Genomic DNA, 18,534 nt, shown 5'->3' on the forward strand with positions numbered 1-18,534 from the left:
TTTCTTCTTTGTCATTTAGGAGAATGCTTTTCAGGTTCTAAGTGAGTTTTTTCCTTCCAATTTATCATTTTATTATATATTAACAGTTTTAATGCACCGTGATCTGTGAAAGTGACCAACAATTCTGCTTTTCAGAAACGACTGACTTTGTGTTGCATATCATCAATATTTGATTTCTGACATACATTTGAGAATAATTTATATTTTTAATTTCTGAAACATGAAAGTAAAGCTATATATGTCAATTAAATCCACTTAATTTTTATCAATTCTAATGTTTCTTTATTTTTTCCTATAATCTAACACTGACAAGTATATTTCAGGCCCACTGTGATGATCATTTTGTCCATTTCTCCGTGTATTTTTAACAGCTTTAGTTTTTGTATGTCAATGATGCTATTTAGTTTATTAGCAGTCACGGCAATTACATTTTCCTCTGTGAGTTTTAATTTTACTCAATGAAAGGTGATTCTTTACATTATGTTTTACCATAAATTCTACTTTGTTTGATAGAAATATTGTTATACCTATTCAATTTTTGCCCATGTTGTATAAAATGTGTCTTTACAAATGATGTATACTTCACAGGTTCCAGGAATTCCTTAGTGTTTCTGATCCACTAAAGACTACTTATCTGTTTTCTAGTGCTACTAAAAAGTTTTCCTTATTTTTGTCTTTCTTCAGTCAATTATTAAATCTGTAATCTTTACATTGTTTTTATTATATAGATCTTCACTTCTGTAATTCTAAACTATAATATCTTAATTCTATTCTTTTCTAGTTTTCTTCCACCTATTACTGCCCTTACACCCTATAGTCTTATTTCCTTGTGCTTATTGTAACTAAGCATAATTTACAATTCTCTAACTGGGAAAAAACCTGGATACTTTAAGTAATACAAGCAATGTATACCATGGAAGACAATGTACAATTATAAACAAATGAATAGTGATATTGCCAAGTGATAAAATTTAATATGAAAAGTACAATGAAGTAGTAGTCAAACTTAAGCTGATATAACATTAGAATACTTATTTATGCCTTGGAATTCTACTGCAACACACAGATGAGCAGCTTGTCTCTCCATGTATTCACCTATTTAAAGGTCCACCCCTGAGTAATTTATTAAATAAAGCCAAAATAAATTAACAGAGTAAGATAAGATGATGTGGTAGTGACAATCAATGATTCAAAAATTTATTAAGGCCTACTCAAAAAAACTCTGCAGGCATGCAGGTCTCCCAAATTTTATTGATAGAAAGGAACTAAAATGAGGTGCCATTTGGAGCATCGGAATGATGTAGGTGTTTAGCCAGTTCAAATAGGCTAACAGAACAAGTTTGAAAGTGTAAGAGACTCAGAAAATTCATTGTGGAAGTAAAAAACAGAACCTTCTTACAGTGTACATGAGAAAGGATTAAGATAGTAACCAGTTGACAAATACATATTTCTTTCTCATATTTCTCTGTCAAACAATGTGTGGTACAGCACTGTAATTTTTATTTTTGTGCTTTTATTTATTAACAAGGAGATGAAAAAGTAAGCTATTTAAAGTGGAGATGTTCTAAGTATCTCTTTTTAAAAAAATTTTTCAATGAGAATAGGACTAATTTCTGCAAAAGTTATCCTGAAATTGATATGGAAAAAATAGGCATAAAAATGTCTGGTAAATATGATATTGGAAAAAGGCATTTAGCATAATAAGCAGGGAAAATAATTAGTTAAAATAAATGAACATTCAATGAGAAATATATTTCCTTAAAAGTACTGGAAGCAAAGTAGTGGAAACACTGTGTATTAGCCAGAGCACTAAGAAAACATTTGATAGGAAACAATACCTCAGGGAATAAATGTGATGGGACAGCAGGCCCCATACTGGTCTAATGTCTATAATTCCATCTAAATGTCAGTAATGGAAAAAATGAGAGGAAGGAAGAAGATTACAAAAAACACATGTGTCCGTCTGTCTTTCTGCACGTAACTCTATAGGGATTCTCTATTAGAATTACATAATAGTGGAATCTGGTCTATGACATGTAAGACAAATTATCCACAACCATGACATTTTCCATGCTACAACTGTAGGTACATAAGTATAGTCCAGAAATCAAATTCTTAGTTTTGTCATCTTTGTAAAGCAGCAGGAACACTGGAAATTTCCCCCCTTATATTTGGGATCTACTTGAGAACCTCCCTTCACCCCACACAAAACCCGACTAAAGAAATCATTTCTTTTTCCTTTCTTTTTATTTACAAAGAATTTTTCTCTCCAAAATCTACATTTGCCTACTTTTGGCTCTGTCATCAAGTAGGGTGATACAAAATATATGCCAAGAGAAGTCTGATTGTTTCATTTTTTATTTTTTTGCTTACTTGTCTGACACAGTGACAGGATCCCAGAATGTGAATTTTGAACAGATCTGAAAAGTTATTAAGTTCAACTCCACAGAGGTGAGTAATGTGCCCATAAGTGTGGTTGAAGATGAGTGGCGCTAACACAATGCTGTGAGTCCGACCCCCAGTCCAGCGCTCTTTCCAGGTCGTCTAACTCGCTCTCATTTACCTTCACATAAAGTAACAAAGGGGCCTGATGCGTGATTTCCTCCAGCCACTCCCCATTCCCAGTTATTATTCCAAAGAAATGTTGCTGGGGAAAAGTGAAGATGTGACTTGATGGGGCAAGCTGCCACTCTGCCTTCCTTCCTATGACAACTTACTAGTAAATAATGCATTCCTTCTGGAATTTAATTTCACATTTTCAAAGGCCATAGACAGCTTGTAGTAAATCTTTACACTTATAAAAAAGCATTTTAAACAGCATAACATTTATAATATAGTTTTCCCCTTGACCTCCCTGAGAAATAAAATTTTATAACATTTACTTGGTATCATATTGTAAGGCACCCTTGGCAGTTTTCTTTTATTGCTTATGTTAGAGATCTGATCAGTGACAATCTTTAAAAAAGATCTCACAGATTCATTAGCCTCCACTTTTTTCTCTGAGAACTGTAGAAGAGTTGACTCAACAGCCCAGCAGGGGGTTGGCACGCTGGTTTCTAAGCGGCTTTAATGCACAATTCACCAGGGTCAGAAGCTGACCCTCCACCTTGTAGCTTAGGCACTAGATTAGCATACTGAAGACTGCTGGGGTGGAGTCACAGTAACTAAGTTGACAAGACTGATTTATAAAACCAAAATAGTATCAATATTCAAAAAGGAACAGATCTGTCCCAGAAACAGAAGTATAAGCACCTGCAGCTCCTGCCCATTGCCTCAAGTCCAGTTCATACAATAAGAAACAACTGTCAGGGCAACCAGTATATTTGAGAGGACATGAATAATGCATTCTCTTCCCATGAGCTAACCTACACTGGAAAAGAAAGTAATCAGTACAAGTTGGATTGGTGGGACTGGAATCAGAACAAGGGAAATCAGAGTCAGAGAATGTTGAATTGTGCTAAGCTGATGTATTCCTTTCACAATAAAGATGCATTCTAGGCAGAGGGACTGGGAATTGGAAAGATAATTACTGGCTATAATCTGAGGCATCCATTGCACCTAGTGAAGGCTCACCATATGGTCAGAATACTCGATGCACACTGATACAACTCTCTACATCCATCTCTGTGTTAGGGACAAATGTTACTTTACTCTTGCACAGAACTTGGACAGTCACTTTTAATATCTGTCTTTTCTTTTTCTATTTTTATTACTGATACCTTCTGCCCCTTCTTTCTGACTAAAACTCTCATTTACAATCATTTACAAAATCTTACAACTGGAAAAGTATTCAGACTTTTAAAGTTATATTTATATATCTAAATGTTGCTCCATTAGGGTTTTAATTCTAAATTTAACCTTTAAAAAGTTATCATATTTTCTTTATTTCCAGGCTCCTGGGAGAATGTTAACAGTCCAGACCTTTTTCACTACATCAACCATGGATGACTGGCATATAAAATCCTACTTAACCTTTACATAACTGCAATACCAGGAGACAAATATGTCAATAAAAGGAAACATCATTCAATTTTTCTGAGAATGCATTCTTCCATCATTCCTGAAGTAGAGGTTTTTCTATAATCATGTTAAGAACATAAGCTCCTGAGGGCAGGAATTTCTGCTTTGTTCATTGATTTATCCCCACTGCCAAGAACAGTGGAGTGCTCAATAAATATTAAATGAACAAATAAATATAATCTATAATCTAAACTACGTTCTTAAAAAAAGTCAACATCCAGGAAATAAGACTCTAAAACAATACACATTATCTACTTAATATCTCTTGTACAGTCTACCAAATTTCAATACATCACCAATCATTCTTAAACAAAAAATTCTGCTGAAATAGGATAATAATTATAAAAGTGCACCATAGTTTATAATATATTTAACAAATGTCTGTTGGTATTTATGAATTACTTTAATTATTCTATCATTCCAAATTTTATCTTTTTTAAAACATTTTATTCTTTACATTTGAAAGAAAGAAGTATAGCTGGGAATACATTTTTAAAAATTAGAGCATAGGTTAAAGGAAAGGCTTTACCTATAACTTTATTCTTCTTTCCATTTTTTATAGGTGTACAAAGCAAACTTCTAATGCACTGCTGGTTTACATTTCCTGTATTTTCAGTCTAAACAAAAATAAAAAGAACAAAACAGCTAAAATGGTAAAGAGATTGATTTGTCCATTAGATGACATATAAACTATATGACACATTTGAAAGCACTATTATTCAACTTTTATATTAGCAAACATTGGAAAGCAGAAAATGTATAAATTATAATGAAGTTCACATAAATGCAATATAAAGCAATGTCTGCTTTGTTAAAAATATCAGAATTCTTTTCACTTTAAACTTTCCAAGCAGCTTAATAATAAGTAAAATGTAAAAATAAGTAAAAAAAAATAAGTAAAAGTACAGTATCTACTATACTAGTGTAGTAAATGCCCCAAATAATTTAAGGAGAGGGGCAGAATCTAAACGCCACCTAAAATGCACCGTGTTACAAACCTGTCCTTTAATAATACCACTGTTGCTATTGCTAAAGTTCTAACAATGTCTCCAAATAACACCCAAATAACAAAATCATCCAAATAACAAAATCAAGGTAGCTGCCTCAAAGTGCAATGCTTTCCTGAAAAGGTGAGAGAAAATACTATAATTCAAATTTTTCACTGTCTGAGAACCAGATATCTGTAGCTTTGAGGTCAAGAAAAACAGACATCCATTTTCCCAGAGCTACTCACTCTGACAGATTACCAATTGCATCAGTTCAAGCCACACGGAAACTAATTTTTGCAAATAAGACAAAAACTCTAGCAATATTATCTAAGGAATGTTATTGACATTATGTAGGTAATAGCTAAATTACTTCAAAAACAGTATGGTAACTTATTAATAGACGTTTAAAAAGGTGAAAAAAGTACAAAGAAAAATACCCAAGTACAGCTCTCAATAGATGTTACGATCTATTTTATTCTCCTTCCTCAGATGAGGGAAAGCACAGATCATTCCTAAACAGTCCATTCTAGAGCCCGTCCTTCAGCTCAAGAATAACTGTAAGTACAGATGTGATGGGAAAACAGCCTTCTAGCTTCAAATCTAAAATTGGGTTACTTACTGTCCAGGGAAATCTTTTATCCTTACTGACATCTGGGATATTAAGTGGTTCCATAGTATTTTTGACATACTGAGCATACATGTAATTGATTTTGTTTGCATCATGTTCCCTGTGAAAATAACAGATATGAGTTCCCTCTGTGCAGTTAAAAAAAAGCATGGGCAAATAGTTAAATAAATGATTAAGGGAGAAAAATACCAGCCTTAAATTATAAGGCATATATACTTACGTGGAAAATGCAGCTTTAAATGTGTTTGATGATTTACAACTTTGTCAGTTACCATAATTTAAATGTTTTAAAAAACAAAATCCCACAATTTTTCAACAAGTTTTATAAGTGTGAATGGCCTTATTCTCATTGCAAATGGGCATGGTGATTTTTGGTGTCATTTAATGTAAACTCATATGTCCCCTCATATCTTATTTTCCCATCAGATTATAGAATGCCAAAGGTCTAGTGCTTGTTTTACTTCCTCATTATTTGGTTTCTCTATCCATCCCAATAAAACAGTATTTTACACATTTTAAGACCAAGGGAAAAATCAAACAGCTTAGAAAAAATTTTTAAAGCTCTTCTCTCTAGTTAAGTCTATTTTCTTTCTCCTTCTGTCTTTTTGTCGTGTCTTCCTTAGCATCTTTCCCTTTGTTCAGTTTCCTCTCTACACCTTTTTTCTGCTTTGAGATGCTTTAAGATACTTTTAAAATTAAAAATTTATCTTCCTCAAGACATTTTTATGAACTTACAATATTTTTACCAGTTATGTTCCAGTCTCTTGCTTAACAGAGTGAACATGAAAGATTAATCGATGCCAGGGGGTACAGTATCAGTGCAAGGGATGGAGAACAGAATGGAACATGTTTTTTCATCAGGAAACTCCGTATGTTCCCTTGTGGTGATGATAAATTCAGCAAAGAGGGTCAGGTTATGGAAATTTACTCTATCTATAAGGACATGCTTATTTTAATGGTAATAGCACTAAAGAAGTAGGAAAACCTAACAATAGTAGACATTTCAAAATAAAATACAGTTGGCCCTCTGTACCCACAAGTCCACATCTTTGGATTCACCCAACTGCAGTATCGAAAATAAGCCAAAGAAAAAAAAAAACAAAAATAAAAAATAACATAAATTTAAACAATAGTACAACATAACAATTATTTAAATAACATTTACATTGTATTAGGTATTATAAGTAATATAGAGTGGATGTGCATAGGTTATAGGCAAATACTACATCATTTTATACAAGGGACCTTAGAGTCTGCAGATTTTGGTATCCGTAGGGGTTCCTGGAACCAATTTCCCAAGGATACCGAGTGACAACAGCATACATCTCAGGAAAAATGTCCACTTGTTCTAAGTTTCCAAAGTTCCAATGTTTTGCTATCTTCTGTCCTTCCCACCCAACCTGACCCAGCTGCTTCTTGGGACAGTGGTTTCATATGGCGTCCTTCAGCGCTAGTGATTCCACGAAGATTCCTGAACTCTGTGGCCTTGTTCCTGGTCAAAATATTTCAGTCTTCCCTTTGTTGTACATTTTACTTTAAGTGTAATTTGGTCAAACCAAGTACTGACCACTTGTCTAGTATTATGTATACATGAAAAAGAATGAAAAGGAAATGACAGAAGAGTGACATAATAGTAAATGAACTTTAAATTGAATATTTCTTGAGACTAGGCTGAGAGTCTGCGAAGGCATGCCAGTTATCATACACATCAGACCTAGTACACTCCTGAGGTCCTACTTCATACATATTATCTGGGTGACACTCAAGAAAAGGTTATATAAATGCAGGGTTTAGTTTAATAAAACAATGTTTAAAACTACAAATATTTTATAAATAGCAACAGCCTAGAGAGAAGAAAATAAGAAGCTATAGTGAAAAGAAGAAAAATGAAAAGGTGACCACCAGGAGAATGAAGTATATTGGAGAAGTAAGTATCCTTGTAAAATCTCTTTTAAAATGATAATTATCATATCAATAACTATTATTATTCTTCATCATCATTATTTTAATTATCATCATCATTATTTTAAGAGTAGGAGCCAGGAAAAAATCCAAAATGGTCGAGCAATTTGTCAGAGATCAGAAATTCAGACTTATACTAGTTAGTATAGAGAAGGAGAAGTAGAAAAACTACTTCTAAATCAACAAATACCTGATACCTTATTTAACTCCTTGAAATTTTTAGGTTTTCCTGATGGCTACTTTAAGTGAAAAATGAGCATTAGATTTATTAAAGTTACATGATACTATGTTTGTTTCTTACTCTATAAGAAATGTTGATGAATTTTTAGTTCCTGAACTCAATAAATACAGATTGAATACCTTCTCCATCAGAGGCACCCTTAGCAGTATATGGGAGACAAACTTACATAGGTTAGTAACTGTCATAGGAGCTTACAATCTAGTAGAAGACTGAAACAGAATGAATAATGTGTTTAAATTACATGGACTATTTGGGTAGAGTCTAGTGCAGAGACTGCCAGTTGTCCTTCAATAATTCTCCTCCCCTTCTGTTTGTCTGGACATATATGGCCACCCAGAATAAAGACCACATTTCTCAGCCACCCTAGTGGCTTAGTATTGCCATCTGGCTAAGTTCTAGACAACAGGATGTAAGAGTAAATGTCTGTGATGGCTTCTAGTAACCTTCCTAAGAGGTGATACGTGCTGTCTGTCCCTTCTTTCCCTGTCCCCATCCTACTGTTTAAAATGTGGATATAATGACTGGAGCTGCATCCTTGACCCTGAAGGAAAGGGCCATATCCTAGGGATGTAAGGTAGAAAGTCCAAAGGTGTCTTGGTCCCCAAGGCCTTTGTGGAGCAGAGCTACAGCACCAAGCCTGATCTGGCTACCTCTGGGCTTTTACAGGAGAGAGTAATAATACTGTGTTCTTGTTTAAGCTATTTTTATTTTGGGTTTTCATGATCCACAGTTAAGCCTAATCCTAAGTGATACGGTGTAACAATGTAAGCACCACACATGTGGAGAAGATGGACAGGTAGCACCTAAATGGAGTGGAATAGGGAAGAGGTAGCATTAGAGAAATGAATTCACAGTTGGCTGAGAATTTTTAAAGGAGAGACATCAGGAATGAAAGGTAGAGTATTCCAGGCAGGAAAAAACAAACAAAACAGTATAAAACACATTGCTGACATGGAAGAGTTCTATCTGTAATTGGGAAACACTCAATAGTTACAGATTGTCAAGAATAAAATGATGATTTCAAGCTGAAAATGTTAGGCTAGGACAGATAGTGAAAGATTTTGAAAGTGTAATACAAGGAATATGGATCTCATTCTTTTACTGATGGGAATATTATAGTGACCTTTAGAATGTGCCTCAGAGCTCCAATTGTAGAAAGAGTAGCTGACCAATGTCTCAAGTTGCTGTGCTCTGGAAGCCATCAACAAGTTTGCACTGAGGTCACTTCTACCAGGGCTGGTCCCAGAGAAAAAGACTGAGCACACTAGGGACACTAACGTAGGCCTAATCCTGGGAGGCCCAGTATTCTTCTCACAGTAAATTTCAGCTAGAGGACTTCCCAGCAGCCTTGCCAAACCTTCCTTAGAACTGTTCAGCTGTCTAGGATACTTCTGTACAACTTTCCTTCCTTCTTCCTCTCCTTAACTCTGGGTCAGACTTTCGTGTTGGTCTGATGGCTTTCCTGGCTCCTTCCCTCTGGTTCTCACAGGGTGTTTTCTCTAATAAATTTCTGCACATTTAATCTAATTTTGGCATCTGTTTCTTGGAAGACCTGGACTAACACACATCTAAGGCTTTTTGTACAATGTGTATCAATGAACTGTATATGAGTGCATTGTTGGGATGACAGAATTAGGTACGTGGAGCTTGAAAAGATAAATTTCTGTGCTTTAGAATTAAATGGGAGTCACTGCAGGCTAATGTAAACCAAAGACAAATAAAAAAAAAATCAAAGAGACACAGAAATAATAGCTAACACTTACTGAACGCCAGAAATTTTCTGAAGCATTTTATATACATTATCTCATTTAATTCTTAGTACAATCCTACTACCACTACAGATGAAGAAACTGAGGCTTTGAGAGATTAAATAATTTACATGAAGTCTCACAGCTAGTAAGCCCAGTATGTGGTGCAGCTTAAATACTTACATTTAAATACAATCAGTCTGACTTCTACATTCTTCTATGCTGTATCCACACTTTTTTAAAGTAGTAGTCTTTACTTATTTAATTACACTTATATTTTCTAATATGATAACCAATAACAAGTATAAACTAATATGTATATTCCAAGAAAGTGACCTAAAAGGATTAATTCTATGTATTTGTCATTTTATGACACAAATGTTTATTTGTGAATGAACATAAAGTTAATTAGTATGGAATTATAGCACTAAAATATCTACTTCTCAAAATAAAGAGCTAACATAAACTGCACAACATTATACTCATTTTTTTCCTTCTAATTGGGTGGCTCTTGAATTGAAGCACAAAAACTCTAAAACTTCCCATCATGTGGTAATGAGCCTCCCTTTGGAAATTCCTGGGCAACTCAACTCCCAAGAGCTTATTATGCTTTATCCCTTTTATGATATGCTTCTAATAATTATGTGTAATGTTCACCCTGAATATGTTGTTTTACATTTAACATTTCAAAACCATCTTCAGTATATTAATTTATGAGGTCATTAGTGGATTGGTTGGAAAAATCTCGAATGAGCTATGCTTTTTAATTGATAAATAACTTCCTGAAAAGAATGATTTGCTTACTGCTAACATCAAATTGCCTAGTATTTCATCAAATTGAGAGATGGCAAAGTTTGGATTGGCAAAGTTTTTAATAATGAGAATTGGAGTCCTAAATCCTACCAATAATCAGTTTTAGAAACATAATAAAGAATTTGCTGGTGAAAAATAAGTATCAATATTAGTTTTGCCCTTTTTCAAAACGTTAACATTACTAAACACCATTTTAAATTCAGTTATTGCAAAATTAGACCTGTTACCTAATTTTTATTAAAATAAAAAAAATCTCAGAGGCCTTTTACTGTATCACTATAAAAAAAGCTTACTTTAAATGTTTAGTTAACATTTAACTAAACATTTAAACTATTAAACTATTACTGTTGAAATGATTTTCATTATTGTAAAGTCAATTAATAAATCAGTTAAAATGATCCATGTAAATTAGTCTTTTAAGGTAATCACACTGACCTATTTATCCTTTATAAAAAATATCTTTATACTAAGACTGTCTTCGAATCATTAAATCAATAAGTGGAAAGATTCTTTCCATTTTGCCTACAGAGAGGGAATGTGGTATTTAGAAACAAATAGCAAGACATTTTTGTGTTTTTTTAAATGCATATTTACCAGTAGAGGTCACTGTCACACCAATTCACTGGATTTGTCCAGCTACTGCTAAAAGAAATTAGAGGGCCTGGCTGAATTTATAAGAAAAAAATCAAAAGCCAATACCTAAAATATAATACACAGGGATATGCTGCTGCACAAATATTAAAAGATAATGTAGATAATTCATCATTTTGGACTTTTAATATGATTATCATACTGATGTTCCTGTTGTCCCATGGAGATAAAGGTAAATATATAAACACAGATGTATATATTTCTATTTATATATAGTAACTCATTATTTATGCAAGCCAAAAAGTAAAATATTCAAATATTTACATGTGTCCTACCTAGAAACTTTCTAAAATCTTCTTTTCAAAAAGGAAAAAAGGTATTACAGCATCATAAAATTAAAATAATATATATTAATGTGCACATTTTCAGACATTTCAAAAGGATTCAATACTAACTAAAACAATGTCAAATCTGCTAGAAAATGCAGTGGCACAGGAGCTTAGGATAGAATAGGTGTGGAGACGGGCTATAATCTTCACTGCATGATCAGCAAAGCCAAGAAGGAAATAAAGGTCAGCTATTCAATTATGACCATGTGAACCCCAAATTCCAGGACATCAGAAAACTCTCTGGTTAGAGAAACCATGGTTTATCTCCCTTGACTACCCCTTCATGCCCAAGTCAGCAGTCAAGGCTTAAAGTCAGGTCTGCCTTCTGAGTCAAATGAATTCCCCATCTGCCTCCAAGTTACACCCCTGCCCTTTGCTAATTCCTAAAATCCTTTAATAGGAGAAAAGGCCCTTCCTTCTACCACATTGTCAAAATAATAATCTAGTAATGAGTTTTGATTTAAATATAAATACTTAACAAAGTAACAACTTTAAGTCATTGTGGTCAATAGTCTCTCCATCTTGATGGAGGACGACTTAGGACCGGAAATGTGAGAAAAGACAAGAGACAATAAAATAATCTGTAGCTTATATTTCTTAAATCAAACTGATCATGAAATAACTATTTAGGCAATATTATATCATGTGATAAAGACAAGTAGAGAATACGTGCTTTTACCTTGTTATTGTATCAGATGATTTTTCTAATTCCTCACACTCCATGTGAAACACACTAGAAAAAGAATCCTAAAAACAGACAACACAGACTGAGAAATAAGTTTGACAAGGTAATGAAAACTATCTAGATACAGACATACATGCTATGGAATTGACAAAAGACCCCAATACTTGTAATATATTTTTACTTATTCTTGGACAAAATAGACCCAAGTACTCATTTTATGACATCCTCAAAACTGCTTCCCATTTAATTAAAATAAAAGTTTCGTTCATATAATTTCTGATTTTCTCTTGGAAGAATGATTATATGAAGACTATTTGTTTTTTTTCTAGGTGCTGATAGATTTATTAGTTTCAAAATTTTTTACACTTATTGAAAATTCTCAAGTTTTGGCTTTTAAGCTTAAGTACATTGATTGTTGTTAAATCCCAGGTAAAGAATCCCTTCTTAAAAAGATATTTCATTCAGTAATACTTTATGTGATTATTAAAATAACTGTGAAAATTTTAACAACATAGAGAAATACTTTTGAAACTACATTAAAGGCGTGGTGGCTCACGCCTATAATCCCAACACTTTGGGAGGCCAAGGTGGGTGGATCACTTGAGGCCAGGAATTTGAGACCAGACTGACCAACATGGCAAAACCCCTACTCTACTAAAAACACAAAAATTAGCTGGATGCGGTGGGCATGCCTCTGTCATCCCAACTACTGGGGAGGCTGAGGCACAAGAATTTCTTGAACCTGGGAGACCAAGGTTGCAGTGAGCAGCGATGGTGAGATCGTGCCACTGCACTCCAGCCTGAATGATACAGCAATACTCTGTCTCGAAAATAAGAAAGAAAAAAAATTTTTTTAAATCATATTAAAAAGCAGAACAGCACATTATGCCCATGCTCTATTTATACAGAATTGGAAGAAAACAGGAAAAAAAATGATAGTTTAATTTGGAGATGGAAGAAATCTGTACATTTTTTTCCTCCTTACATTTTCACCTTTGCTTATGTTGTTGACGTACTTTTAAACACCAAATAAATGTAATACAAATGAATATAAAGTCACCTAATTCCTTTTCTAAATCCTACAACTTAAGTAGTCAAAAACTGAGCAAAATATCTTAATAAGCATATTGTTGTGCTATACTTCCAAGTAGCACTGATCCAAATCAGTGTACTCTCATAACAGGTGTTAACTAGTAGAAGTATCCATTGAGTGTGAATTAAAGTGATATTTAAGTTGTCTAAAAAAAGGAGTGCTTCACATATAACTTTCAAAAATTAAATGCAAAAAGTGGGTCATAGAGCAAAAATTACAGATTAAGTGACATACTGCATTAAGGAATTCTGACCTGAAGTTTAAAATGATGGCATGGCTACTATATTAAAATCACCTCTATATTAAGGATTTTATAACTGATTGAAAAATATGAAATAGTATCTATGAAAATACTGATTACCTTTTAGCCTACTGAGTTCTCATTTGATATTAACGAGAATTTTGTATTAAATAATGCATTCATCTGACACATATCACATCCCAAATGGTTGAGATGTTGGGTCATACAGTATAGTCCTTATATCTAAATCAACTAAAATTTCTTAATATAAATTAAGTATTGAATACCTTTTATTATTCTACTTTGCCCCACAACATAACTTCAGATATCATATGTAGATTATAATTGTCCTATACAAGTGATAGTGCACGCTCTCTTTCCTATTAATCCACAAATGAACAACCTATTCTTAGGGACTAAGGAAAAAGAAAACAAACTACAGCAAAAAGAAATATTCCAGAAACAGTGGTTCATAGGTTGAGAAGGGAGAGAAAGTGCATAAAGAAAAACTGTCTTAGGCCAGGGGCCCTGATTCTACTGGCAAACTCAAGACAGCTGGCCTGGTTGTAACTAGCACTCTGTGACAACACTCTTATCTTTCCCCAGACACCTGAAAATATATCTTCACATTACAAAATCAATGGACTGAAATCTACCAGTTAGAACAGTTTAGTGGTTTTCCACTGTTGGTAAAAATATGGGACTTATGGGGACCATTAGTAATACTCCTACTGGGCTATGCCTTTTGGTTTCTATACAATTTCTGGTAAGAAGAAATTTTTATACCCAACCCATTCAGAATGAGGAGTCTGGTCTGCCTGTTCATAGCAACTAGGGCACCAGTATTCCTGACCATGAAAAGTCAGCACACTGTAATGACAATATATTTCTCCATGAAGACAGTGTCGCCATTGGTAGAAGCAGCACACAGACATTCCCATGGTAACTATTTTCAGGATGTTGGGATGGGGACATGAACAGAGGTAAAAAAGGCTGATGAAGACACCCTTGACCCTCCACCTCTACCTGTCTTCAACCAGAAAAGCTCATACCCTGATTAGTTTTATATACATATTCATACATATTTGGGTTTGAGAGAGGGTTCTAAGACCAAAATGAGGTTTAAAAGTAGTACTTACAGAAATATAAGTTTCTGTCTTTCTAAAAATAAAAAAATCATACTCTGTACTCACGGAGCAATCTTCATCCACTATGAAAATTGTGCATTTCTGCACTTGCATGAAAGAGATAATAGTGGCAGCTATTTTCTTCAGAATTACTTCTAATGATTGTTGTTCTTCAAAAATTAAACTAGCAAGGTCAAGCAGCACCTAGACAAAAAAATTAAGAGCTTATTATTTAGCAATTATTTGTAATTTTTAAAGCACAATTATTTATATGGGTTATAAATTGTTTATATAACCTAGCAGGTTATGATCAAGTCTGCATTCAAATATAAATATATCTCCACTTATTAACAAAATCCTTTATTGACTGTTAATATAGTTAATATAGTTGTTAAGATCACAGCCTCTGAAGCCAGAGTAATCAGTTTTTAATCCTGACTTCCTTTCCTGCTGGCTTTGAGACTGAGGGCAAATTTCTTGAACATGGGGTTATTAATAACATTAAAATCATAGGGCTGTTAGGAGGATTAAGATAATATAAAGTATTTTGAACACTATCTGGTACATAAAACACACTGTTAATGTTGTTCCAAACTTTTTAGATCAACATTTGTCAACATTATCAATATTTTTACAGAGCACAGTAAATATTACCCGTCAAAGTAAACAAAGTTTTAAGAATTTCCTTTGTGTTTTTTTCTGGTAGATTTCTCTTTCTTCTGAACCTCATAAGTATTACCGAAAACTCAGTGGAGGTGACGCTATCCTAGCTGAGGTCTGAAAGATGAGCAGGAAACATTCAGATGAAATAGGGAAGAGAAATATTTCAGGCAAAAATAATAGAATTCAAAGAAAGTAGTATACTGAAAGTTTTGATCAGATTTTATAAGAGCACAGACTCTAAAGAGAAGAACTGGGAGATGAGGTTGCAGCGTTAAGCAGAAAAAGAACCTGAAAAGCACTGTTTGTCTTTTGAAGCAGTTTAGACTGTGATGCACTGCAGGAAGAAAGTGGTGTGATCACATCTGTTTTTAAAAATGGGGACTGGATGAAAGGATGGCAAGAATAGAACAGGGAGAACACTGCAGTTAAAGTGAATGGAAGGTCCCATATCTTATTAACACAGATTCTAAACAGAGAAAATAGACGGTAGAGAAGATGAATTATCAAAGAAAACATGAAAAAAGAATTACACAGAAGTGAACAGTTTGCTTAAACCTCCAAAGAGATGAACCAACATACAGATATCAGCATGATGAATGAAAAAAAATACTGTGAAATTAAGTTACAAAAGCAAATATAAATAATCTGAAAAGCTTATAGACACATAGACAAAAATAGATATAAATAATAATATAAAAATACAAAATATGTATTATATGCCATGTTATATATTTATATTGTAGATAATAAATATAAAATAGCTACAAAAGAGCCAAGAATAAGGACAACATGGATGTTAGTTAGAAGACAAAGCACTACTTCTAAATTCTGAGAAATTGATTTTTCAATTTAGAATTTTATACCCAGCCAAAGTGGCAGGATGGTACAATACATATTTTCATACATGCAAGAACTCAGAAAGTTTACTTTACCAATACCCTTTCTTAAGTAGTTAATTGAGAATGTGCTGCAACAAAATAAGGAAGTGAGAAAGAAGTAGGGGATCCAAAAGATAGTGGAATCTTTCTAAGAAAGCAATGAAGAAAAGTTCTATGATGACACTAGTTCAGCAGGCATAGGGCTAAATAGTTTAGCTTGGAAGAAGAAAGGTTGGAGAACCTCAGTTTGGAGCTCTGCAAACAGAAGCAGAAGGAGAACTCAACAGGATGCCTAATATAATAGAGTTTGGGGAGGGGAGGAACCAAGAACATGAGGCTATACTAGAGAAAAGAGTTCAAGGAAAAAAAATTCAGAAACATCAGGAAAAATGAAAAGTTCTATAACAAAGGTAGTATGAACAACATTTACATAATTATAGTGCTTATAAATAGTTTCTTTAAAATTGCAACTTTAGAATTAACCCAGACAAAGCCCAGGAAAAGTTCATCATGGTTGTAGAAGAGTATATATTACCAACGTGGGCAATTGTAAAAGAAAAAATCCAGATGGGAAAAGCAGGGCTAAGGAGTGGTAGTTGGGAAAAAGAGATAAAGAGAACAGCGGATGTTAACACACCCGTCTTACAGAGTATGAAATCAAGAGTAATATCTACAGTTGACAGAGCAAGAACTAAAACCATTATTTAACAACACAAGTGCAACCCATACAGTGACTTAACACAGTGACAGAATGATTCCAGTAGGATAAGGGTAATGGCAAGTAACGTGTGGTGTAAGTCAAATAAATCCTCATCTTCCAAGTTAATGAACATTGTCTAACAAGATAAACAACTAAGCATGGAAAATAGGAAATACAAATGACTACTAGAAAAAATAAAGTATTGAGAATCTGTACTATCTAAATTTTTAATCATCTGCATACATTACTTGGATAAAAATGTAACAATTTTTAAAAAGTATTTCTATACACTTTCTTTAGTAATCAGACTGACCTGATTTCTCTTGTTCTCCAGCAGTGAAGTCTCATAGAGCTGAGCATTATGAAGAACAATACCACAAAATGCCAAATAAGCAGCAAAATCCTAAAAAACAGATAATAGACAAATAAAAACTGTACATAAAACAGTCTAGTTATATTGCCTGAAATACAGATCCTCAAATATTTACAGTTAGAAAGCCAAAAGAGTAGATGTTTGTTCTACATAAAATTAGGATGATATAAACCAAGTCTTAGCTAAAGGTGTTGGAATAGTCTCCTAAGGTATAAATTAGTATAAATCAATAAGGAGAAAAAGGAGAGGAACTAAGATAAAGACCTCTTTATACCACTTGAAGTTACAATTTATTCTATGCAAAATTTGGTTTAGCCTCTCCATGATATTAAGACTTGGATCTATGCTGAAATTCTTATATAAACAGCTTGTAACTCATTACTGCAGCAAATAACAGCTTACGTACTTGTTAAAAGAATATTCACAATAAAAGCATAAAGTTAAATATTATATAAAGTTGCAAACATTACTTTAAATATGTCATTTTTAACATGGATCTATCATCCTCAGTATACTATACTAGGGTAATGTGTTTCCAATTATATTACTTATTGATTGAAATAAATATTTAGACAGCATATCTTATCCACAATGTGATAGAGCCTTAAAAATTCAAATCAATTCAAGAGGGAGTTATATTAATGGATTATAGACATAATAATGGAATTTAAAGCCAATCCAGGAACCACGTTTTCACACCAAATATTCTCAAGTGCCATGAACAGAACAGGAGCCTAGATGTCTATTACTTGATTTAAAAAGTATTTGCTATGTTCCGAAGCAATTATAACAAGGGGAGCAACACAGGCGCCAACCTAGCCTATAGCATAGAGATAGAAATAACTGTCTTGTTTGAACGTCTTCCAAATTCAAAAGCTCCTACTAATTTTCAGGGGAACAACATAAACAGCAATGGGCTTGGAATAGGAATAACTCAGTAGGCTATGATATACACATAATTACTTATTCAATAGGAGAAATAATGAAACCTACTCATAGAATGAATTTATCAATAGGTTTAAGGGCTTTTGTCCTTAAATAGAAAGCATGTCAATGAGGCGTGTGGAAGGTATTCCTTCAGAGTTGAACAAGAAGAATAATAAAATAATGCTGGCTGTTGTTCTCTCTGAAGCCAAATTTACATCATCCAGCCTGAATTCATACCTTGGCGCCCCACTGTCTGTGTGCAAGACTTATAAAACATTCAGAAATTTGCTACACCAGGAGACAATTCCAATTTTTAGCCAACCAAAAGTGCTGAACTTGGAGCAGTGTTTTTATGGGGTTTTACTCAAGGTTGGACCTCTATAGCAGTGATGAAAGGTAAATGATATAGTTAAAATACCATAAGTCACCCTCTGTGTGGCCCCAACATGCCCAGTGCAGGCTTGGC

General features: G+C 33.6%; 1 protein-coding gene and 1 long non-coding RNA gene across 7 annotated transcripts in view; one reads left to right on the forward strand and one right to left on the reverse strand.

Annotated features, from left to right (window-relative positions):
- Window positions 1-4,030, forward strand: part of LOC103890488 (uncharacterized) — an 86,791-nt gene extending 82,761 nt beyond the window's left edge. The window contains exons 11-12 of the long non-coding RNA XR_010139775.1: window positions 2,387-2,451; window positions 3,893-4,030. This is a non-coding gene — a long non-coding RNA (uncharacterized LOC103890488). The remainder of the gene's footprint in view (window positions 1-2,386; window positions 2,452-3,892) is intronic.
- The window catches only part of PDE5A (phosphodiesterase 5A), a 134,099-nt gene that overhangs the window by 53,463 nt on the left and 62,102 nt on the right, over window positions 1-18,534 (reverse strand). For all 6 annotated transcript variants that reach the window (XM_063723621.1, XM_063723620.1, XM_009240282.4 and 3 more), the window contains exons 5-9: window positions 17,082-17,171; window positions 14,594-14,731; window positions 12,061-12,128; window positions 5,629-5,737; window positions 4,550-4,637 (exon numbers count right to left, since the gene is read on the reverse strand). In XM_063723621.1, the coding sequence (XP_063579691.1) occupies window positions 4,550-4,637; window positions 5,629-5,737; window positions 12,061-12,128; window positions 14,594-14,731; window positions 17,082-17,171 (493 nt within the window). The remainder of the gene's footprint in view (window positions 1-4,549; window positions 4,638-5,628; window positions 5,738-12,060; window positions 12,129-14,593; window positions 14,732-17,081; window positions 17,172-18,534) is intronic.

Source organism: Pongo abelii, chromosome 3, assembly GCF_028885655.2.
Source record: "Pongo abelii isolate AG06213 chromosome 3, NHGRI_mPonAbe1-v2.0_pri, whole genome shotgun sequence".
Taxonomy (NCBI): Eukaryota; Metazoa; Chordata; class Mammalia; order Primates; family Hominidae; genus Pongo; species Pongo abelii.